We start from the raw sequence: 25,191 nt of genomic DNA on the forward strand, positions 1-25,191 counted from the left end.
ATCGCTGTCTGTATTTTCTCAACTCTATTCCAAATACACCAGCGAAGCTTTAGGTGCTGTATTTGTTTCTCCTCATTTGCTCCCACTGCAATGACCATCCAGTATCATTATCCATTTTAGTAAGCAAATTGGACTCCAGTTTTAAACTGAAAAAAAAACTCTCTTTGCTTGGTTGTACCCTAATAATGGAAAAGATGATATAGCTATTGCTGAAAAAAATATGGTATCAGAAATGTAAGGTGGGATTTTCCGGCCATGCTCGCCCCAAGGCCAAAAAATCCCATCCAAGGTCAACAGACCTTTGCACGTCTGGGAAGATTCTGCCCAAAGTCTCAACAATGGGTGTTGCTGAACAGTCAAAGAGTGTTTGACACTTTAGATCAGGCATTTTGTTTCTACGTTCCCCAGGGCAATGATTCTAGGCCCATTTAATGACAGGCAAATCATGGGGTTGTTGAACACAGAAGCAGAAAACCTGGGTTTTGTTCCATTGCAAATTTAACTGTGTTGTCCTAAATAACAGTCCATATGACGGCACTTATAACAAGGAGGGAAGCAATGAAGATGATTGGGTGGTTTCAAAATTCCACAGAGGAAATAAAAAAATTGAACTGTGGCAAAGAGTTTTAATTTAGAAATCTTTTTTTGAGGACTTAGAGGGACTGGATAACTCTTCACCAAAACACTGCGGCTTTCGTTTGATAGTCTGGCATCTGTTGGTTGCTTCCGGCGTTTTTTCATTCCCAAGTGTCAAACAATCGTGCCACAACGATGGCTTCGTATGCTGCAGGTCAGACAGTTCAGAAGATACTGAAAGGAAAGGCCAAGTAAAGCTACTCTGGAAAGAAGATTTCTCTTCTCCAGACAATGATTCTCCTTTTACTTTTAAAGCAACTATAGGTTTGACAACCGTACTTTGACCAACAGCATTTGCAGTCGCACCCCTGGTGTCTGAAGCAGGAGCACCCAGCAGATTTTGTCGCATTTTCTGCTCTAATCTTTTCTCGGCTTCATTCAAAAGTTCGGTGCACTGCGCCAGATCCGACGTCAAAGACATGTCAAGGTCAGAAAGGTCTTCAGATACCAGGGAGCACTGAGGATTCCTAAGGTTCTCAGTATCATCCAACATGAAGTCCAGCTCGGATATCTTTTCTCGGTAGGCTGCTTCCATCGAGGTCTCACTGGATGTTCTGGAGCGCACGCTGCTGCATCCAGGAAAACAAGAAGCACTGGCAAGTGGGCTACCGTTGACATTTGGCATTTTGCCCTCCGATTTGGCCATGGGATCTTCAACTCGAGAAGTCTGCACATGTTTCTTTAGAGTACCTTTAAGGGCATTTTCAGTCAGAATAGGTTGACAAGTGTCCCAGAGTGTCAGGTTACTTGTGGTGAACTCTGCTTTCTGTAGGGTACTGCAATCAGCATTTTGCTCCTCCGAGCACACATTTCTCCAACCAGCATCATCAAAACACAGCTTTCTGAAGTGAGTCAACTTCTTTCTTCCATTTCTCTTTCTCACCAGGGGACTTACTTCATCATCTGTACTCTGGAGGTAGAGAGCACCGAGTGATGTGGATGGAGTGCAAGGACTAGGAAGTTCAAACTGTATCTCACTTTCATCTGCAGGTGGGGTGCGTTCTTCTTCCTTCTTCTTAGTCTTCTGGAATGGACACAAAGCATCGTTCCCAACAGTAGTTAGAAGTCCATTGTCAGCAGGAACTCTGCTCACTGGCACCAGATCAGACGCTGTTCCACATATATTTTGCTGATGGGAGAAGCCAGAAGTGGTTGATACTGAATTATCTAACTGGTCGACTAGCGGTTGCTCGATGTTACTGAGACTTCTCCTCATGGCTAAGATCCTGTTCTCCTTGGCATCATCACAATGTTTCCACGGTTGCTCGCTGCTTCCATTTTCTCCAACTGGTAGAGAGGCAGATGTCAATTCTGAGCTGAATTTCCAACCTTTGTTCTCTTTTTCCTCCCTCTTTCCCTTCAGTTGCTGAATCTGGAACTCCATATCTTCGATGTACTTGTCACTCCGTTCCAATGCCCTTTTCAGCCGATTCATCTCACGCTCATACTGCTCCACTTTTGACTGCAGAGCAGCCACTGTGAACCTTCCAAACCTGAAATCATACCGGAAAAAAAAAACATGAACTGGCAACAAGAACAATTTAGTGAGCATCTAGTTCTGAGCTGATTCTCCTGAACAGGACCTCCAGTGTAAAAGCAAAGCATCTGACTGGGTATATTGTCCAATCTATTTTAAAAGTCAAAGTCATTACTGCTATCGTTCCATGAGATACATCAGAATAGGGTATCCACACATTTTAATAATTACCAGATATTTGAATGATGTGGAGATGCTGGCGTTGGACTTGGGTGGGCATGGTAAGAAATCTCACAACACCAGGTTAAAGTCCAACAGCTTTATTTGGAATCACAAGCTTTTGGAGCGCTGCTCCTTCATCATCTCTCATCTAATGAAGGAGCAGCGCTCTGAAAGCCTTGTGATTCCGAATAATTCTGTTGGACTTTAACCTGGTGCTGTGAGACTTTTTACAGATGTATGAAAATAGGACCTTTGGTCAACTCTATGAGCTCAGACCAAATAATTGAAGAAGGCAATGATATATGATCTAAAAATAAATAAAATTTCAGACAATTAGTAAACTCTAGCACTTGCGTTTGAATCTAACAAGATTATGCTTCTGGTTCATTCATAAAGCTCCTATGTCTTAAGCATTAGGCAAATTCATAGGGGACACTTGTAGAGGTATTTTGTGGATGAAAATTCAAGTCGTAAGACTGTTTTGAAGCGCTCTTTTCTAATTAGAGAATTGATAATGAAGATTAATTTATACGTAAAGCATTGAAGGTCTTCCAGTCACTGGACAGATCATTACTTTTTCTCCCTTAAGTTAAATCCGCATCTCCATTTTCCACTTATGTAGTCACATTTTAGTTGCAGTGTTCTCTTTGCAATTAATGACCATTAACCTAGGCATGTTACATTAACAAACAATCGCTGCATTAAAAGGTGGTCCATAAGTCAGGCTTATTAGTCCACTCCTTAAGCAGGGCTCGAAAACCCTTACTAAGAGCATTGCAAATAATTGACAGATCGTTTCACAGTAAAACGATAAAAGCTTACTTTCCACAGTGACGGGATGGGGACACCGCCCACAAAACATGTTCCTTATTCAGTACATTAGTACTTCTTTCCAATCAACCCGGTTCATAATGGAGGGGTTGCCGGGAAGCCATTTTTTAAAAACGAAAACGGTTATTAAACGTGAACAATTATTTTAGGATGTACGTCAGAATTCCCCATTAAAAGCAAATCACTCCTTACCGCCACCCCCCCCAAACATTTCATAAAAGGTTTGGCATCTTTCTTGCACCACAGGAGTCTAGCGTGGCTTGATAGGCTCCAGGAAAACCTCAACATATAGACAGAAATGCGCTGATGATTCAGATGCGCAACTCTGACTTCTAACTTCTGCGTTTATACAAAGCGTCGTCCAGCTAATTCATTTTGACCAAAGCCAAACCGAATACTAAAGCACTGTGCAGGAAATACAGAATAAACACAACTCTACAAAGTGGGTAATCATCTTTGATTTTCTTTTTGCACTGTCCACAAACTAAGGCAACGTGGCAAAGCATTAATGTATCAGGGCTGTGGTCGTGAGGTACAAACCGTTACACTAGTCCTCTGGAGTAATCAGTTAAAGGCAAGTTCTGCAGCTGCGACACAGTGGTTAGCTCTGCTGCCTCACAGCACTAGGGACCCGGGTTAGATTCCCGGCTTGGTTCACTGTGCAGAGTCTGCACGTTCTCCCTACGTGTTTCCTCCGGAAGCTCCAATTTCGTCCCAAAGTCTGAAAGACGAGCTGGTTAGGTGCTAAATTCTCCCTCAGCGTACCCGAACAGGCGCCAGAGTGTGGCAACGTGGGGATTTTCACAGTAAGTTCATTGCAGTGACTTGTGAAGATTGTTTCATTTAGCAGATTACAATACTTATTAGAAATTGGAGAGATGCAAAGAGGCAGCAGTAGAACAGGTACTGAATGTTTGCAGTGTAGGTAACGCTGAATTATTCCATTTGGCTATCTGCTCCTAAATCACCAATTTTCCTTAGGCCCTTGCAATGTATGAAACAAATGGTGAAGACTGTCTCAATCACTTCATGTTGCATGGGCCTCCACAGGCATTGACACACTGGAAACATTGGATTGAGTTTTCCTGGCCTTGTTGACATGGGGTGAAGGGTGGGAAAACAGGGGAGGTGCCACATCAGAATAGCACCCCCAATAAATTCCCACCACCAGGTAGTTTCCCAGCAGGGGGGGGTGAACTGAATCAGCTGCCCCGTAACAGAACAGCTGGCAACAAACAGAGATTGCCCAGATCCCAATTAAGGGCAATTTTGCAGCCATGCAGGCACTTTGCCCCAGGCACTCCCTACAGCGCACAGAGGCAGCCATCTCAATGGGGATGGTTACCCGGTGGTCTTTGGAGTCACGGCTGCCAAGGCTTCAGAGCAGCTGGCCCTCCAAAGGCCACCTCAAAAAACTGCACCACGGGGTGGGAGGGGGAGCTTCCGGCAAGTTGTGTACAGTTCTGGTCACCCGATTATAGAAAGGATATTATTAAACTATAGAGTGTGCAGAAAAGATTTACTAGGATGCTACAGGGACTTGATGGTTTGAGTTATAAGGAGAGGCTGGATAGACTGAGGCTTTTTTCCTCTGAAGCGTAGGAGGCTGAGGGGTGATCTAATAGTGGTTTATAAAATAATGAGGGGCACAGATCACCTAGATTGTCAAGATCTTTTCCCAAAGGTAGGGGAGTCCAAAACTAGAGGGCACAGGTTTAAGGTGAGAGAGGAGTGATAGAAAAGGGTCCAGAGGGGCAAGTTTTTCACATACAGGATGGTGAGTGTCTGGAACAAGCTGCCATAGGTAATAGTAGCGGTGGGTACAATTTTGTCTTTTAAAAAACAGTTAGATAGTTACATGGGTACAATGAACATAGCGGGATATGGGTCAAGTGCAGGCAACTGGGACTAGTTTAGTGATTAAAAAAGGGGGTGGCATGGACAAGTTAGGCTGAAGAGTCTGTTTCCATGCTGTAAACCTCTATAACTATGTGCAAGCTTGGGACTTCCATTTGGTGCTGTCGCCAGGGTAGCCAAAGACTGCGATAAAATCCAGCCCATTGCTTCGGTTCTGCTAAGTCCGGTGGTGGGCAATGCTGCACCTTATTGTGCCAAATGAAACTAGATAGTGACAGGAATTGAAAACACCAGAAAAACCAGCTCGTTGGGAAGTCAAGTAAAGCACAGATTATTTGCATTAAATGTTTACAGCTCATTCACTTTCAGCCACAAAACAACATGACAAGCGCTATTTTTCAAGCAGGTTCACACAATCACAGCTGCTCGAACAGTGGATATATTAACTTGCGAAAAACACAAGATTCCAATTGAAAGCAATTATGACCCAACTAGTTGTAACTGACAGATTGCATAATGAGATATTAATGAGTGCTCTCTTAATGGTCAAAGCATAAACCGGTCGTAAAAGACTGCAATAACTGCAACATAAATGGCTTTAAAATAAATTCTGGGGATAATGTGGAGTGTAGGATGTTATTTGATGTAGATCTAACTAACTATGAATACCAGTGCACAAATATTTTCCATTTCATGTTATGAACTCACTTAGTAAAGCATCCTATATAAACTAGGCAATCTGAACCCTGGTCTAAAAGCTTTCATCCTTCAATAGCCAGGCCAATTATTTAGATTCCTTGATGTTTGTATTTTCACCTCTTGTGAATTGCAGTTGCCAAGAAGTGACTCTGAATATAGCTATGTTCGTTTGCGGATCAATACACAGCTTAGTACATCAGCTTAGACCTTGGTGATTACCATCCATAGGAACACTGACACAAAGTTATGTAAAATATACTACTTACAGACTTTGTGAAGGCAGCTGAAAAGAACCCACACTTGGTCATGGGCCTCCAGAAAAACTACATTGTGAGGGACTGAGGTTTTGAGGCAACATTTATCTGAATTTTCAAAATGGTAAATCCTCATTGCCTTCCAAGTGTCCCTTGAGGGAATCTGATTCTCCACCAACCGTGGATAGGTGCAGTGGTGATTCTAGAGGATTACAGATTATTTTGTATTATAAGATTATAGATTATGTTATAATGGATTATATTGCAACATTCTGCCCCAATGTGAACAGGTACATGGACCTCATTTTTGCTGCCATTTCCTTGCTCAAGGAATAATGTTGGCCATGTATTCTACTCTGTCTGGCATATATATACATCCAGGAAGGATGCCAGATTCACTGCATTTGTTTCCTAAGTGGAGTCTCAAAAAATTTACATAAGTAAATACAGCATGCACAGTAACTATACCTGTGTGCAGTTCAGGATGTTAGAATCATCGAATCCCAACAGTGCAGGAGGCGGCCATTTGGCTCATCGAGTCAGCACTAACCACAATCCTATCCAATTCCCATAACCCCATACATTTACCCCACTAATCCTCTTGACACCGGAGTCAATTTAGCACGGCCTATCAACCTAACCCGCACATCTACGGAGTGTGGGAGAAGACCGGAGCATCTGGAGGGAACCCATGTGGACAAGGGGAGAAAGTGCAAACTCCACACAGACAATCAACCATGGCTGGAATTGAACCCGGATGCCTGGCACTGTGAGGCAGCAGTGCTAACCATTGTGCCACCATGCTGCACGTTTTAAGCACAATCAAGAGATTACCCTCAACCTTCTATATTTGAGGCATCCAGCAAATATTTAGAATGTTGGTAAATGCTGACACAGACATGCAAACTAATCCACAGAGATTTGATTTGTTGCAGACACTGCACTGTATGAGATAATATTCAACAAGGATATTTAAAGCCTTGGCTCAGTTGGGATATGCTCAATGAGCAATTGGAGCACCCCATGCTACTTGCATGCTAATTATCATTTTTTGATAGCTTCTCTTATTTTCTATACAGCCATCTAAGGGGTCACCATTCAGGCTGAGGGCATAGTTTCTCCTGTGTAAGCTTCTCCTGATGAAGACAGCCTAGCATAACATTCATTAGCCAGTGATAACCACTGTAGACAACTGGGAAACTAAGCAGGTCAGGTAAGTGAACAGAAAATCTATTGAATCCAAACCATGCCTTCAAGAGGACGTAGACATTATTCCAAGCCTTTGATGGGGGAATATGATACGAAGAGCAATGAATCATAAGGCAGAAAAAAAGACTCCTGGTCCAATGGGCAGGATGTAGAGTAAGAAAGGACACACTGCAGTGCTAATTCTTCCAAGCGATGATGACTATTTTTGTTTGTGCAGTCAGCGCATTGGTTTTTCCAGAATTTAGCTATAATCCTGTAACGCAGGAATGGAGAAAATGGAGCAATGGCCAGCAGGTATTTCCAGACTTTCTAATTGCCTCCTATGCTTCGAATGTTGGTTCAGCAAAATTCACTGGACTGGCATATCATGCAACAGCCGGAAGAACATGGCACCGCTTCCAGATATCTGAGAATTTCGGGCGTACGCATGAAAACAGTTAAGAAGTTTGCTTTGCTGATGCACAGTGGCAGAGTGGCTAGCACTGCTGCCTCATAGTGCCAAGGACTCTGATTCATTTCCTGGTTTGGGTCACTGTCTGTGCGGACTTTGCACATTCTCCCCACAAATGCCTCTGGGTGTTTTGGTTCCTGCCCACCGTCCAAAAAGATGTGCTGCTTAGGAGCACTGGACATTCTAATTCTCCCTCGGTGTACCCAAACAGGCGCTGAAGTGCAGCGTCTAGGAGATTTTCACAGTAACTTCATTGCAGTGTTAAATATAAGCCTACTTAAAATTAAAAAGATTGTGAATGGCTCCCTCAAGCAGACTTCAGAACTCCAAATAAGAATAATGGACTGAAATCTAGCCTACGATGGATGAATTTTGCAAGTGTAAAATGCTATGGATAATAACTAGCAACAAAACCGGAGACAACTGCTGCCCCAGACAGCAAGAAACTACAAAGAGTTGTGAATGAAGCCCAGTCTATCACGCAAACCAGCCTCCCATCCACTGACTCTATCTACACTTCCCACTGCCTCGGAAAAGCAGCCAAGATAATTAAGGACCCCACACCTCCTGGACATTCTCTCTTCCACCTTCTTCCTTCGGGAAAAGGATACAAAATTTTGAGGTCACGTAACAACTGACTCAAGAACAGCTTCTTCCCTGCTGCTGTCAGACTTTTGAAATGGACCTAACCTTGCATTAAGTTGCTCTTTCACTACATCCTAGCTATAACTGGAACACTACATTCCGCACTCTCTCATTTCCTTCGGTATGCTTTGTCTGTATAGTGTAAGAAGCAGTATTTTCACTGTATACTAATACATGTGACAATAAAAATCAAATCAATCACAATGATTTCAGGCAACATTTATGGTCAGAGAGCAAAATAGCAAATACTCAGCATTTGAAGCCACAAAACAAGGGTAATCAGGTAGCACATTATCATTTTATCTCAAATTCAGAATAGATTTCAAGATTAAAAAAACCTCTTCCTCCATTTGCTGCAAAAGTTTGTGTGAAAGCTAACTTTGGACTATTACTGGCCTGAGAAATTAGGTCGTTTTTATGGGTTGTAAATCACCAACAAAAAGGAACTGGTTTTAATTGGATACTAATAATCTAATTGAGAGGGTGAAGGAACCTCTGGTATGGGATCATTCAATTTAACCAGCCTAAAATTTCCTGAAAATAATCGTACATGTACGTTTTGGTAAAAAGACCAGCCAGCAGCGTCGATCTTAAGACAGCTTGGACGGAGTAAACATTATGGTACAGATACTTGCTCTCTCCCAAAGATCACGCTGGGAATTTGGTTGCAATGTCACCAAGATACCTACCTATTGAATGGCTAGAACATTTATGAGAAGCTCCAGTTTCTAGATGTGCACTCTAGGTGAGATTAAAGACATTAAGTAACACTGCTCAGCAGGCTAAATGCAGCCTGTACAGAACCTGAACTTTATGAAATTGTGGCCTTTTTGGCTGCAATCTCAGTTACAATTTTTTTGTGATCAGGAGCCAGAAGTAGGTCCTCTACTTAAGCTGATGCATAAACATTTTTGAGATTATTGGTGGCATCATATTGAGAATTTGAACATTTGAGAGATCACTCTTAATTAAACCTGTCACATCTGCTTCTGCACAAAGTAATTCCATCATTGTGAAGCCACATACCTTTGCCATGCTCATATTAATCTCAGCAAGTCAGTTTAAAAACAAATTCTTTGTTGAAAAAATACCAAAAGTTATCAAACCAAAGTGCTTTGGTTAGACACGCTGGCTGCTTGACATTTTAAATTAAAGCAATGTAACAATACAGTAGATACTGCTTAGGAACCGTGTACACCAAGTGTCTACTGGGTGTACCAGTGTTTCCTGCAGGAGTGGAGTTGGGCGGTTCATCTATCCAACCTCCTCCCTGGTGACATCATGGTGAACGGATGTGAATCCAAAGATGTGCTGGTTAGGTGCACTGGCCATGCTAAATTGCCCTTTAGTGTCATGGGATTAGGAGGTTAAATACATGGGGTAATGGGACAGGGCCTGGGTGGAATCATTGTTGGTGCAAACTCAAAGGGCCGAATGGCCTCCTTCTGTACTAAAGGGATTCTATGACTGGTATAACGATGCCACTTGGAATCCTTACCAATTTCTTCCTGACCATGCAACATGAAGCGGGCATGTGACAGATTACAGAAGTGGGGACTGCCGAATTTGCAATGGCAGCTGATCATTCTGCAAGCAGTCTGCAGGAAGGAGAGCGGCTTTCTTCAAAGACAGTCAGTTCTTTCATATACTAAAACTTTTCTGGTGGGACCCAAGGGCACTTGGCATCAGTGGGTGGCTATCCACTGTGCCACCGTGCCAATAAGGTAGTCCCATCTAGAGGAGTCCCAGTTGCACTGACAATGTGCAGGTGTTATGCTAAGCTCCAACATTGTAGGAATTCTGATGGGTTTCGGTGTGCCTCGACCAGTGAACATTGACTCCCAGTTATGATAGCCCACCAAATCTCAAGAGAATTCAAAATCATTTATTTGCATTTAGAATCATGGAACGCCTATAGTACAGGAGGCCGCCACTCGGGCCATCGAGTTTGAAACGACCACAATCCCACCCGGGCCCTATTCCCATACTCTGATAATCCCCCTGACACTAGGATCAATTTAGCACATTGGCCAATCAACCTAACCCACACATCTTTGGATTGTGGGAGGACACCAGAGCACCCAGAGGAAATCCACACAGACACAAGGAGAATGTGCAAACTGCACACAGACAGTCACCCAAGGCTGGAATTGAATTTGGGTCCCTGGCGCTGTGAGACAACAGTGCTAACAACTGAGCCACCGTGCTACAAAGTGAGATAACTATTTAAAGCCACTCATTTCTAACTTCCCTTGTTTGAAGGCATAGAATCACTGCAGTGATTGTCGAGCCTGCACTGACAACAACCTACCCAAGTCCTATCGCCGTATCCCCACGCATTTATCTTGCTAACCCCTCCCGACACTAAAGGGCAATTTAACATGGCTGATCAACCTAACCCACACATCTTCAGATTACGGGAGGAAACCCAGACAGTCACCTAGAATTGAACCCGGGTCCCTGGCACTGCGAGGCCGCAGTGCTGTCCACTGTGCCACAGGCCAATAATTTTGTTAATACTTTCTGCGGGACCACAGAAAGTAGATGAAAGGAATTGTAAACTCGTCTTTCTCTTTTAAGATGTTAAACCGTACGTACTTTTGCGGAGATCGGCTGTCAACCTCAGCCTTCAGATGCAGGTTCTCTCTCACAAGGTCGCCATTTTGAGCGCGAAGCTTTCGGTTTGCCTGAGGAAGGAGAAATAAAAACGTTCGAAGGCTTCAAAAGGTTGTTAAGGTGGCTCAAGGGAGTCGATGAGGAAGAGTTTGTAATAAATAGCTTAACATAAAAAAAACTACCATTTTGATGCCAGCATCACGCACATCTTTCTAAATATTTTCAACACTCATCTTGGCAGTAACAGGGGACATAGTGCACTTTTGAGAGGGAGAGAAGCTCGAGAAAAAAAAAATCACCATTTTAATTTCAGCTAATTAGATTCTACAAATGAATATTTTACAGCAAGATGCAGAATATATTTTTAATGCCCCACTGATGGCCGAGAACCAGTAGCTTAGGCATTAAGGGAATGCTCTAATGGTAAAATCATGTTTCTCGCACAATGACTTGACTTGTGAGTAGTATGCAATGACAATGCGCATGCATCAACAGAATCGCTCCTCGGCAGCTATTAAGAAAGGGGGGGAAAGCATTAATTTAGATTTCATGTTATATTAGACTGAACTTTTTACCCAAAGACAATCCCTGACGTGTAAATACGAATTACATGACAGATAAACACCTTCCTGCATCAAGGCAGCAGATGATACAGAAAGGATTTCTCAAAAGCAAACAGAATCCTTATGGAATTCAGCCAATCAACTCCACACCAACGCTCCGACAGGACAGCCTATCGAGGCCCACCCCAGCTCTATCCCCATGACCCCATGTATTTACCCCGCTAATCCCCCTAACCTATGCATCTTGGGAGACTAAAGGCCAATTTAGCATGGCCAATCCACCTAAGCTACACATCTTTGGAGTGTGGGAGGAAACCGGAACACCCGGAGGAAACTCACACAGATCACCCAAGCCTGGAATCGAACCAGGGTCCCTAGCACTGAGAGGCAGTGGTGCTATTCACTGTGCCACCATGCTGTATTCTCATTCTGAGGGTTCTTCAAAATTTCCAACAATCTCTTTCAGGGCCAACAAGTATCAGCTACAATGCATTACTATATCATGGTCCCCTTTAGCCTGTCAACACTGCCAATATTCTTGATGGATTCTCACCATGACCATAGAATCACAGAGTCATAGAATCCTGCAGTAAGAAGGAGGCCAATCATCCCTTGAATCTGTGCTGACCATAATCCCACCTAGGCCCTATTCCCTTTACCTTCATTTACCCTACTAATCCCCCTAACACTAGAGTCAATTTAGCATGGCTAATTAACTGAATCCGCCCATCTTTGAGCTGTGGAAGGAAACTGGAGCACCCAGAGGAAACCCACGCAGACGCTGGAAGAAAGTACAAACTCCACGCAGACGGTGACCTGAGGTTGGAATTGAACTCGAATCCCCAGCACTGTGAGGCAGCCACGCTAACCCACTGTGCCATCCCATCTGTAGTTAGAAAGGAAATATGACTAAAATAGCTAATAATAGACAATGCAAGGTGATGCATTTTGGAAGAGCAAATCAGGGGCAAATTGTACAGGAAATGGTAAAACCTATTGACATATGGAGGGATCTGGGCCTACAGGTTCACAGATCCCTGGAAGTGGCAACACAGGTGGATAAGGTGATCTAAAAGGTATACAGCATGCTTGCCTTCACTAGCTGGGGCATCGAGTATAATAGTTGGCAAGCTATATTACCACTGTATAAAACTTTAGTTCAGCTGCACTTAGAATACTGCATGCAGTTCTGGTCGCCACACAACCAGAAGGACGTGAAAGCTTTGCAAAGGTGGTTTACCAGGAAGTTTTTCTGGTCTGGAGGGTATCAGGTGTGTAGAGAGATTGGATAAACTGAAATTGTTTTCATTGGAAAGATGGAGGCTGAGGAGCAACCTGATAAAAGTCTACAAAATTATGAGGAGCATAGATAGTCGTAGGCTTTTTTGTGGGGGTGGGGGTGGAGCAGAGGTCGGCTATAAGAGGGCACAGGTTTAAAGTGAGAGTTGACGGCTTCAGGGGAGATATACGGAGAGAGTATTTCCACACAGAGGGTGGTGGGTGCCTGGAACATGCTGCAAGTGGAGGCAGTAGACACAGACACATTAGCAACATTCAAGGTGTAATTTGACCCATGAACAGAGGGATAGAAATCCACTTATCGGTGCAAGCTTGGTGGGCCGAAGGGCCCGATCCTGTGCTGTGTTGTTGTTTGTACATTGACAGATTTTTTTTTGAATTTTGAATCAGGTGGTAAAGCGAACTTGGCTTGAACAATTGTGACAGCGCCCAGGCAATTTCAACGCTGGCCATTTTAATGCATCAATATTTGGCACACTGACATTTTTCAGAAATAACCTCAAAAAAAAGTCACACGCAGACACCCACACAAATCTGGAAAGAAAATAGGAGGAAGTCAGAAACCAATAATGATCCAACCCACACAGCGGAGTGAATGAACTGAATTTTGCAACAAATCAAATTGAACTCAAAATTCAAAAACAGAAGTTTAAGTATCACAAGTAGGCTGACATTAACAACTCAATGAAGTTACAGTGAAAATCCCATAGTTGCCACAAAGCGGCGCCAGTTTGGGTACACTGAGGGAGAATTCAGCATGGCCAATGCACCTAACCAGCACGTCTTTCAGCCTGAGAGGGGAAACCGGACCACCCGGAGGAAACCCATGCAGACACGGGGAGAACGCGCAGACAGTGACCCAAGCCAGGAATCGAACCCGGGTCCCTGGCGCTGTGTGGCAGCAGTGCTAACCACTGTGCCACCCTTATATACTTCAAATGCACAAACTCAAGGAGTCACCGTTTGAGAAAGAGGTTAGCACTCGTAACATACTCCAAGTTTGCCAATTAAAGTTGATGGGAGTATTCAGTTTGTGTCAACAGAACCAGATGAAAGAAAAGGATAGCAGAGCCTGCACATTTGCTGAGGAAACTCTAATGCTTACTCCATTACAGAAGCTTGCTGGATTGCGCACCAGCAGATCAGATATTGAGAAATGCTATTAATCCTGGCTTTCCTGGAAGCTGAACCTTGGCACCAAGGATTTCCTACATTTTAAAGCTATGCTGCTATAAAGGGAAAGACTAAGAGGGGTCAAGACTATTCACATTAGAAGAAGAAATGACGGAGGGGAGATTTTAAATTCATGAAGAGAAATCGATATAGAGTGGATGTGGAAAATGTCTGCAAACCAAAAGACAATCAGAGGAACTAATGAGCTATGGCAATCGCAATCCAAATACGATTTAAGCAACCTCTTCACTCATGGGAGTTACAATGTTATGCGACACAGTGCCACCTGGCGCATCCAAACTTGAATCAATTGAATGAGCAAATTAATTTCCAGGTTTTAACAAATTCTTTGGGGATACAAACTAGGTGCTGAGGCAGAGCGAGGAAAAGAAGGAGATAAGAAAGGGTCTGTGAAGGTGCTCGGCAAGGAAATAACCAATACAGTGAATTAGACTAACTGGATTGCTCATTCAGGGAGCCAGCAGGGGGCAAGATGGGCTGAATAGCCTCCTCCTCACATGCCACCAGAAAACTGGTTGAGTTTGCCACTAGTAATGACGGTGAAGCTGTCAAGGCCCCTCTTAAAATTTACAGATACTTCTCCGGAATCTGAACCCTGTACAGGTAAACATGGAAATCCAGGGGTGGATGTCAGTGATTCTACACTTCTCCAGAGGGTGTGCTGTTTAGATTCCCCACACACCCCCACCACACTACAATCAATGGGAAGTTCAAACTGGCATGAGCTTTCACTTTTACACTTAATCTTGCTGCAAAAACCCCCTCAAAAAATGGTATCGTCACGAGGGTAATTGGATTTTTAAACACAAGACTAATTTATATTTGTTGAATACAAACATTCTTATATTTGCAAAATCTGACAAAGGTTGATATTTCACTTTACATTTTAATCGTACATTTTATGCTCTTTATGAGCATTTATAATGCCATCTGTAAAAATATTGGAGTAATTTAACTTTCCTGGATTGCTGTCGGTGAGAACTGTTTTTTCCCCCATTCGTTCATGGAATGATGGTGTCGCTGTGTGGACCAGCATTTATTGCCCATCTCTATTTGCCGTCCAGTGTACTTCAGGGGACATTTTCGGAACCAACCAGATTGTCATGGACATGGATTCACATGTAGTCCAGACCAGGTGACAGGTTTCCCTCCCTAAAGGACATTAGTGAACTAGATGGGTTTTTGCAATAAACAGCAATGGTTTCACGGTCATCTTTAGACTTTTAACTCCAGATCTTTTTTTTTATTGAATTCAAATTTCACCATCTGCCATGGTGGGGTTCGAGCCTGGATCCCCAGAGTGTTACCCTGGGTCTCTGGTTTGCTAAGTTGTGGGAATGTGGAACACTCCCAAAGGGAGTTTTAATAAAAAAAGGAAATAGCATAGATGCCTTCAAAGGGAACTAGGTAAACGAATGAGGAAGAGAGAGAGGTGTAAAGGAAAAATGATGGGAAGAGGCGCAAATTGAGCACAAATGCTAACATGGATTGCTTAGGCTAAATACCCTGTCTCTTCTATCTAATTATTGTGACCTTGATGTGTATGAATTAGCAGTAACTACAATGCAAAATTAATTTCATTGGTTATAAAGCACTTTGGGATGTGCTGAGATTGTAAAAGAGGTTATATAAATTCACACCCTTTCCTTCCTACAAAACAAACTCTAATGGACATTGTTGGGTAGAAAGTCATCTTGGTTGGTGTCACATCCAACTATTCAGTTATCTTGTAATCAATGGAGTTAAATATAAAGGCCTGCGAATGGCAGACAGTCAATTCAATGCCATCTGTTTTATTCCACCATTCATGGTAAATCTCTAAGTCGCCTTTCTCGCAGCACGGTAGCACAGTAATTGGCACTGCTGCTTCACAGCTCCAGGGACCTGGGTTCGATTCCTGGCTTGGGTCACTCTCTGTGTGGAGTCTGCACATTCTCCTCATGTCTGCGTGGGTTTCCTCCGGGTTCCTCCCACAGTCCAAAGATGTGCGGGTTAGGTTGACTGGCCATGCTAAAATTGCCCCTTAGTGTCCTGAGATGCGTAGGTTAGCAGGATTAGAGGGTAAAATATGTAGGGATATGGGGGTAGGGCCTGGGTGGGACTGTAGTTGGTGCAGATTCGATGGGCTGAACGGCCTCTTTCTGCACTGTAGGGTTTCTATGACTCTATCCCTCTCCTGTACTTAATTCAGGAAGAACGTGTTGTAAATACCTACTTCTTTAAGTTTATCCAAATCAGCTTTAGTTTTCTCGTAGATCTCAGTAGCTGCTTTTAATTTGCTCCTCCATTCCTGCTGGCTACTGAAATCGGGTCTACTGTCCTGTTCAGTTGGGCTCTGCTTCTGGTCATCACCTTCGTTTGAAGGTGACACCGGCATTGGATCAAAGACAGTTTTCAGCTGCGACTCTAAGCTCAGGTTTTTGCCACGGAGATCTTCAATTTCTTTCTGCAAGGATTCAATTTCCTCCTAAACACAAAAGGCATATTTTTAGCACACACAATAATTATCTGGACTGGACTTCCACCTCCAGGCACCTCAGGGGCTGAACGTGGTTGAGGAAAGGGCCAAGGAACTTGATGGTTCTAATACAGCCAAAGATTGTTCAGACTACATTCAGGGCTGCCAGATATTATCCTTTCCTCCCAAATTTCAGAACACGTCAGCTACCATTCTTCCCATATTCTGACTAATCTTGGTCCGGCCATCTCCTACTGTTACATTTATTCTCCCCTTAATCTGGGTCAAAGGTGGAGGAGGAAAAACACATTGTTAAGATGGCGGCGTGGGCTCGTTGGGTCGAAGGGCCTGTTTCCCGTACTGTGTTGTTCTTTGTTCTATTTCTGGAAGCCAGTGCTATTCCTCGATGCAACACCCATCACCCCTCCCCCACCACCACATCCTCTCACCACCCCCACAACAACCCCGTCCACAAGCCCCCCACTCCCCACGACAACCCGCTCTCCCCACCAGTACCCTCAACCCTCACACCACACCACAACCCCCTTATATATAAGGTTTATAACACATGTTGCAGACAAATCCAAGTAATGGAGAACTCTTGATTGCTTGCAATAATTTGCCAAAGTTTGATTTTTCAAGAGATAGGCTTGTAATGACTTAAAATGCACTTTGTCCAAAGATGTGCAGGTTAGGTTGATTAGCCACACTCAATTGCTCCCTGGAGATCAACAGCATAAATATGTGAGGTTACAGGTTAAAGACAGGGTGGGATTGTTGTTGGTGCAGGCTCGAAAGCCCAAATGGCCTCTCTTTAGGGTGGCACAGGAACAGTGGTTAGGACTGCTGCCTTTCAGCGCCAGGGACCCAGGTTCGAATCTCAGCTGGGGTCACTGACTACCCGGAGTTTGCAGATTCTCTTCGTGTCTGTGTGGGTTTTCTCCGGGTGTTCCAGTTTCCTCCCACAGTCCAAAGGTGTTCAGGTTAGGTTGACTGGCCATGCTCAATCGCCCCTTTGCGTCAGGGGGACTGACAGGGTAAATATGTGAGGTCACGGGAATAGGGGCTGGGTGGGATTGCGGTCGGTGCAGACTCGATGGGCTGAATGATCTCCTTCTGCACCTTAGGGATTCTATGATTCAGTTTCTGCACTGTGGGGATTCTATGATTGCACTATTTTTTCTGCTCCTCCCTTACTCAAGGCCATACGGAAGAATGCTTTTTCAATAATAAAGATGCGATACCTCATATTCTTTATGTAACAGCTCCAGCCTCGTTTTTCGAAGGTGTCGCTTGACTGACGGGCTGTCACAGTTCTCTGCTCCATCTGTTCCACCTGAATGGAAATGATCTCAAATTAGTAATGATGCCCCCACAGTATTGGGAATTTGAATTAGAGTTTGAAATCTTTCCTTCTTCTTCATAAACTGAGGAACTTCAAATTCTGTTTTAATAACCTGAATGGGCAGCACAGTGGTTAGCACTGCTGCCTCACAGCGCCAGGGTCCTGGGTTCAATCCCAGCCTCGAGTCACTGTCTGTGTGGAGCGTGCACATTCTCCCCGTGTCTGTGTGGGTTTCACCTGGGTGCTCCAGCTTCCTCCACACTTCAAAGATGTGCAGGTTAGGTTGATTGACCCAGGTGTCATGGGGATTAGTAGGGTAAATAATTGGGGTTATGGAATAGAGACTGGGTGGGACTGTGATTGGTACAGACTCGATGGGCCAAATGGCCTCCTTCTGCACTGTAGGGAGGCTATGACTCTATGGATCTGCCTCCACAAAGTTTGTGTTTAAGGAGATCAGTTTGTATTTGCCGCTACATTTACCTCATCTGTAACGGTAGGTCCAACATCATACCCACGAAATGAAATCTGCTGGCAACACAACACCATTTCCGAAACTTGACTGCAAGAGTTAAATAAAGCTGCAAACTTTGCATTGCAGATGTTCAGTGGCAATTACTGTGTCGAGGAGGCCAGAGTGCCTCGGTGTGATAGGTGTGTCAGGATGGCACAATGGTTAGCACTGCTCCCTCACAGCGCCAATGACCAGGTTCAAATCCAGCCTCTGGTGACTGTGCGAGTTTGCACGTTCTCCCCTTGGGTTTCCCGGGTGCTCTGCTTTACTCCCAAATTCAACGCGGAGCAGGTTAGATGGATTGGCCAGGCTAAATTGCCCCTTAGTTTCCCAAGATGTGTAGGTTAGGGGGTTAGCAAAATAAATGCATAGGGTTAGGGGAATGGGGTGATCCTGGGTAAGATGCTCTGTCGGAGAATCGGTGCAGATTTGATGGACCAAATGGCTTTCTGTACTGTAAGGATTCTATGGAACCATTATATGAACAATAAACTGGTTTATATTAAATGTTAGCCTTTGCTTTTCCTGCTTGATTGTACACCCAGATTTGGTTGTTTGAAATTTTGATTAGCAAGCAAAAAAATGAATCAATGCCATTGTTGGGCAGGTGATCCCAAATTCATATTCACATTCTGTATGCATGTATATTTTGGCTTGTTGGCAAGACAAAAAGCCAAGTGTTCTTTTGATAGTCATGTGTGCTTAGCATCCTTAGTGCTTACTGATCATAGAAAGATTGTGACATGGGTGAAAACACCAGGTTTCACAGAAACACCAGCAACATTGTACTGAGATGGGTCCTGTTACCATGGTGAAGTTGCCCATTCGGAATAACTGCTCCAGACCAGTAAGAGAAAGCAAGTTTAACCAATAAGCAAGCAGCTCCAGCAGGTTAGGTTGTTGAAAAGTGCAAACACTTTCCTGCCACTTTCTAGAGAGGGTGAGGGCAGGTCTGGTGCATCGTATGCCTGAGAATGTTGATTCAAGTCAATCACCAATAAAGTCAGAGTTCTACTCGCAATTTTCCGTTGAAGTACCAGATACCACATCAAGGGATGCCGGATAGAGCCATTCCAGGATTCCAAACAGGAGAAAGATTGTAAAAGGTTTTGCACCAAATGTTTGAAATTTATTTATTGTCACAAGTAGGCTGATGTTAACACTGCAACGAAGTTACTGTGAAAATCCCCTAGTTGCCACATTCCGGCACCTGTTCAGGTACACTGAGGGACAGTTTAACATAGCCAATGCACTTTACCAGCACTTCTTTCAGACTGTGGGAGGAAACCGAGGCAACCCACGCAGACACGGGGAGAACGTGCAGACTCCGCACAGTGACTCAAACTGAGAATCAAACTTGGGTCCCTCTGTGAGGCAACAGTGCTAACCACAGTGCCACCCTATGTTTGTTCAGTAAATATACTTGTAAAGTGCATTACCTTTATTCTGTGTGAGGCCTATTCCACTAAAATTAGTGCGTGTGTTTAAAACTCCACCCTTGAGGTACACCTATAGCTAGTCAGCTATTTCTATTAAACAACATTGGTTCACTCAAATGTAGGCTTGTCTCAATTAATCCTGGTATTTTAATTTTTTTCAGCTATAAAGTGACAAGTTTAAGAATCGAGGACAACGCTGAAGAAAGTGGTGTTTTGTGATGCGGGAACTAAATTCAACTGTGTGCAAGTAAAGAAGAATGCACAAACCAAAAGCTATTCCCTCCTTTGCAGAGTCACAATGTTGCATATATCTAAACTCTAGAAAGCATAAAAATCACAGAATAATAGAAACACTACAGTGCAGGAGGAGGCTATTCAGCCCAATGAGTCTGCACTGACAACAATCTCACCCCAGACCCATCCCCACAAACCCTGCTCATCCCTCTAATCTACACATCCCGACATATTATGGGCAATTTAACATGGCCAGTCAACTTAACCCGCACATCTTTGGACATTGGGAGGAAACAGAGCACCCAGAGGAAACCCACGCAAATACTGGGAGAATGTGCAAACTCCACACAGATAGTGACCCAAGCTGGGAATCGAACCAGGTCCTTGGAGCTGTGAGGCAGCAGTGCTAACCACTGTGCCAGCCCTATTGCACCAACTACTATACTATTACCATTTGCACCAATTACTATATTAAAAATACTATTGCACCAACAACATTCGTCAGTCTTAGCTTGTGGGATTCTCGCATACACATCAGATGCATGCAGCAATCACATCTTTTCAGGTAAAGTTCACCAGTAGTAACCTCTCAACTGCACTGAATCTAGAAAGCAAATTTCAATCTAAAAATATATCCTAAGGTTTGGAAACAGGTATAAATGGATAATGTTTTATGTAACTTCATACCTGTTGCATTACAAAGGCAGTACTGTTGATGCAAATAAAATATTCACTAAACTGCATGATTAGTTAACTTACATAAACAATACTCCAGGTAAACTCACAAGAAGTCAACAAATATTGCAGAAGAACACCACTCCATGTTACTCACTGAATAAAAGCAAATTGATGTGGATGCTGTAATCTGAAACCAAAAAGAAAAATGCTGGAAAATCTCAGCAGATCTGGCAGCATCTGTAAGGAGGGAAAAGAGTCACCTGGACTCAAAATGTCAGCTCTTTTCCCCCCTTAGAGATGTTGCCAGACCTATTGAGATTTTCAAGCAGTTTCTCTTTCGACTCCACGTTATTCCCTTGTTAACTGGATGCCACCAGGTAAAGTCAGTACCAATTGTATCAATACTAGGGCAATGTCACGCAGAAATGTCACTAGGATCTCAATCATGTTGTCATCAAACACGGCACCTTGCAGCTACGCATACCATCTGGAAACAAAAGACAGGCGGCTTCTGCTGGCTCAAAAAAATCCTTTCAATAAATAAACAACCTTAACAAGATTATTTAATTAAAAATGCATGAAAAAGTTTACTCTGTAAACACTCTGCTAATTCTTAGTCCGAAACTTTTGCCACTTAGCGCACACATATTTGCCACACTAACTCCTTCCACTTCACCTTTCAATGCTGACTCCCTCTTGGATCGAGGCCAGAAGGGCTTTTAAGCCAAGGCAGCCTAAAGGCTCTCTGTGATGTTCAGCACACCTACGAGCTCAGAGACAGCGAGGGAATGAGTAGGTGGGACCTCTTTTCAGGTGGCTCTGTCGAATTATTCTTCCTCAAATAAATATATGAATACCAGCCTAGATAGGAAGTCACATAAAACACACTACACAAGAGAAGGTAGCTCATTTAAACACAACAGCTCCATGGGCGTATTTATACTACATGGACTGCACTGGTTCAAGCAAGTAGCTCATCAGCTTCTCAAAGGCAATGAGAGATAGGCAACAAATGTATGCTTAGCCAGCGATGCCCACATCCCATGAATGAATTTTTAAAGATTGGCCACTTTGATCTTCACAGTACAGCGTTAGACTTGATATGCTTCAAATGCCCGATGCCAAAACTATTAGTTAATTTGTAAGCGATGCAATATAAGCGTACTGGTAGTCTGGATGTGATGTGACACTTATTAAATCACTGCATTAATGATTAAATTGGTCTACGTGCTTAGATCCATACATTTCTATGTACATCCAAATTTAAACACAAGGATGTTAGGATGCACCAGACTATCAGTTTCTATCTGCACAAAGAAACAACGGGTGGGGTTTTCTGGCCACGCTCACCACAAGGCAGGAAATTCCCACCCAAAGTCAACAGACCTTTGCATAGTCCGCTACATTTTCTGTTCTGCCCGCTACGATTCCCGTGGCAATCAGGACGGGAAAATTCCACCCAATGTTTCTTCTCTTTGAAAACATAAACTAAATTAAGCCTTTTATAACTGAACTGGAAAAAAGCATTTAGGTCATCCTATAAGAGCCTTACCCAATACTTCTTTGAAAGGATTTTCAGAGGTGATCGGAATTCTACAGGTTGGGCACTGGGTGCTGTTTTTCAGCCAGGACTGCAGGCACATGAAGCAGAAGACATGGTTGTTTGAACAGATAACTGGTTGACGTACCTAAAACATTTGTAAAACGGGTATTAATTGAGGTGAACACAACTGACTCCTTAAAAGTAAGTCTTAATCAAATAGTTTCAACAGTGGAACAGTGTCATGATGCATTAGTTAGAGACATGACTCTGAACATGAACTGCAACTATATTACAAATCAACATTCTGCAACACGTATTAGTTTTTTTAGGTTTTCCATTTTATTTGATGTATTTTGTGTACAGCAACCACTGTACATAAAGGCACGGTACAGCAGATCAATGTACAAGATCTTCTCATGGTCACTAACCGAGGTGCCTCTAAACTGATGGTCTTAGAAAAAGATGTATAAACAGAAACGTCAGAGTCCATTTGCCATGTAAGATTTAACAAAGCCTGGTCAGTGCTGCATCTTCAGCAGTCGTTCACCTGGTCCTCTGCCTCATCTTTCGCCTTTTACCCTTCAGCCACTTCACTCTCATGTCGACAAGGATCTCAAATTTTAGTCATCGTCACATCTAAACAGAATCGCTACGGTGCAGGAGGCCACCATTTGGCTCTCCAAGCCAGCATTATGATTTAATGCCATTCCCCCGCACATTGTTTCTACTCAAATAATCACCTAATGCCCTCTTGAATGCCTCGATTGAATCTGCCTCCACCACACTTCCTGGCAGTGCATTCCAGACCCAGACCACTCACTGGGTGAAAAAGCTTTTTCCTCACATCATGTTTACTTTTTTTGCAAATCATTTTAAATCACTGCCCTCTCATTCTTATAGGCCTTTTAAAGTTTATTTATTAACATCACAAGCAGGCTTACATTCACACTGCAATGAAGTTACTATGAAAGTCCCCAATCCCCAGCGCCTGTTCAGCTACACTAAGGAGCCATTTAGCACAGCCAATCCACCTAACCCACGCATCTTTGGACTGCGGGACGAAACAGGACCACCCAGAGGAAACCCATGCAGACACATGGAGAATGTGCAGACTCCGCTTAAGAGAGTGACCCAAGCCAGGAATCAAACCTGGGTCCCTGGTGCTGTGTGGCAGCAGTGCTGACCATTGTGCCACCGTGTTTTATACATCTAGTCAAAATAGAAAAATTAAGGTTGATTTCATGAAAAAAAAGTCTTGCCTTTTGCTGCAGTCTTGGTTTCAAGTCCCACTCAAGAGATTTGTGAATATAACCTAAGACAGTGATTTAGTACATCACAGAGAAAGCCTTGCTTTGTTGGGAGGTCATCTTGGATCCCTACCTTCAGTGCTAACCTTCAGATGAAATAAGTAGTCAGGGAAGGTTCTACTAGCCCTCTTAAGGTGACAATCTATTCAAAGAACAGACATGTTTTCCTGGCTCTGGCTAATATTTATCCTTCGGCCAATAGCTGACCATTTTCTTCATAGTTGTTTGTGGTAACAAACTGGCTTCAGAAATATTGTAGCACTGGCTGTAAAAATGCTTTCAGATATGAAGTTTTGCACAAGTATAAATAAAAATCTGTCTTAATGTTTGCACTCAAGCTTGCTAAAACATTTTTAAAAATTTGCAAGAGTTTTTGTTTGACGTGCTCAGTGCTTATAATAATTACCCACAATAGGGCACAACATATACTGAAACTAATAGACAGATATTTATTCCTGCTCATTCAACAATGTTTGGAGGCGAGACCAGGCATTGTATGGCATTAAGTATCAATTCGAATAAAAGGATGAACAAAACACAGGAAAAGGCTTTGGAAAAACTGCACAGTATAAAACTCCCTGACAGCCCTCGTTGACCTGAACGGAACTTGGGCTGCCATTAAACAACTCCGCATTTTGAATGTTTAACAAAATGCGGAAGTGAGAGTCTAACGCCGAGAAAGAGAGAGTGTTCACGAGTTTCTCTTCCTTTCCCAACTTCGAGTAGCACACAACGTCTGCGCGGCTACGTTGGTACAAAAGCAATGAACTGGTTCTTAAAACAAACAAAAAGCCAGGTCTCTAATTCCACCATTATTCATTCCAAAATTGTATTTAAATGAGGGGAGAGATTTGCTAAGGTGGGAGGATGCAAATACATAGAGAAGTTGCAAAGATAAATAAGGGGAATGCAAAGCTGGAAAGATAAAGAGGGGAAGAATGTAAAGTTGGAAATATAAAGAAGGGGGAAAATATAAAGTTGGAAATATAAAAAGAGGGAAAAAATGCAAAGTTGGAAAGATAAAGAGAGGAAAAGATGCATCTTCCCGGCTGGTTTGGGTACAAAGAGCATTTCCCCTCTGCAAGCACGCTGTTTGCACTGTGCAGCCCACCCTGTTGCAGTACAGTACCTTGCCCAGGCAGATCTGACATGAAATGGGCAGGGTGAGACTGAGTGTAACATTCTGAACCTTCTGCATTGTCTCTGGAACGCCGGCCTGGAACACGCGGCCCGGAACCCCTGGGGAATCCCTCGCAGCGCGCATGCGCGCCCGAACCTGACCCCGCCTCCGCACCTCAGCAACTTGCTACAGTAACAGTAACATTCAGCCAGGCGCGCTTAAATGTATCTCAGTACTGGGTAATCGCTGCTGTTTACTGTATACTGTATCACTCCATCTTTGTTTATGGGGTCCATAGCCTTTTCTTCTCAGCTTGGATCTTGTTTGTCTCCCTTGTTTATAAAGTGTATTTTCTATCAGTGTTTTGATTTGATTTGATTATCTGTAACATTATGGTGTTAGTTTGTGGATTGAACAAACCTTTTAATTATTATTAAATTCAACCTGTATTATTGAGAAGAAAATGTAAACATTATAATTGCCAATAACTGAGATGCAGAGTTGCACAGAGATTTGATTTTGAGATTTGATTTGATTTATTAATGTCATGTATTTACAGCAAAAAGTGTTGTTTCTTGCGTGCTGCACAGACAAAGCATA

The 25,191-nt window shown here is 43.2% G+C and overlaps 1 protein-coding gene across 1 annotated transcript; it reads right to left on the bottom strand.

Moving 5' to 3' along the window:
- obi1 (ORC ubiquitin ligase 1) lies at nt 1–24,713 on the bottom strand. Its single transcript, XM_080198132.1, has 6 exons — nt 24,601–24,713; nt 22,174–22,309; nt 17,656–17,747; nt 16,169–16,420; nt 10,880–10,968; nt 1–2,129 (listed from the first exon to the last, which is right to left on the bottom strand). The coding sequence occupies exons 1-6, from the start codon at nt 24,667–24,669 to the stop codon at nt 632–634; spliced, it is 2,136 nt and encodes a 711-aa protein (XP_080054258.1). The 5' UTR covers nt 24,670–24,713; the 3' UTR covers nt 1–631.
- Nucleotides 24,714–25,191: the final 478 nt, after the last annotated feature.

This window comes from Carcharhinus amblyrhynchos, chromosome 10, assembly GCF_965287045.1.
Source record: "Carcharhinus amblyrhynchos chromosome 10, sCarAmb.v2.hapA, whole genome shotgun sequence".
Classification (NCBI taxonomy): domain Eukaryota; kingdom Metazoa; phylum Chordata; class Chondrichthyes; order Carcharhiniformes; family Carcharhinidae; genus Carcharhinus; species Carcharhinus amblyrhynchos.

Bases quoted from the DNA above. Each gene is read 5' to 3' on its own strand.
- obi1 (XM_080198132.1), bottom strand. From the start codon at position 24,669: ATGCAGAAGGTTCAGAATGTTACACTCAGTCTCACCCTGCCCATTTCA. The intron at 22,310-24,600 runs GTACTGTACTGC...CAAATGTTTTAG, and splicing joins GTCAGATCTGCCTGGGCAAG to GTACGTCAACCAGTTATCTG. The intron at 16,421-17,655 runs GTATCGCATCTT...TTTTGTGTTTAG, and splicing joins TGTTACATAAAGAATATGAG to GAGGAAATTGAATCCTTGCA.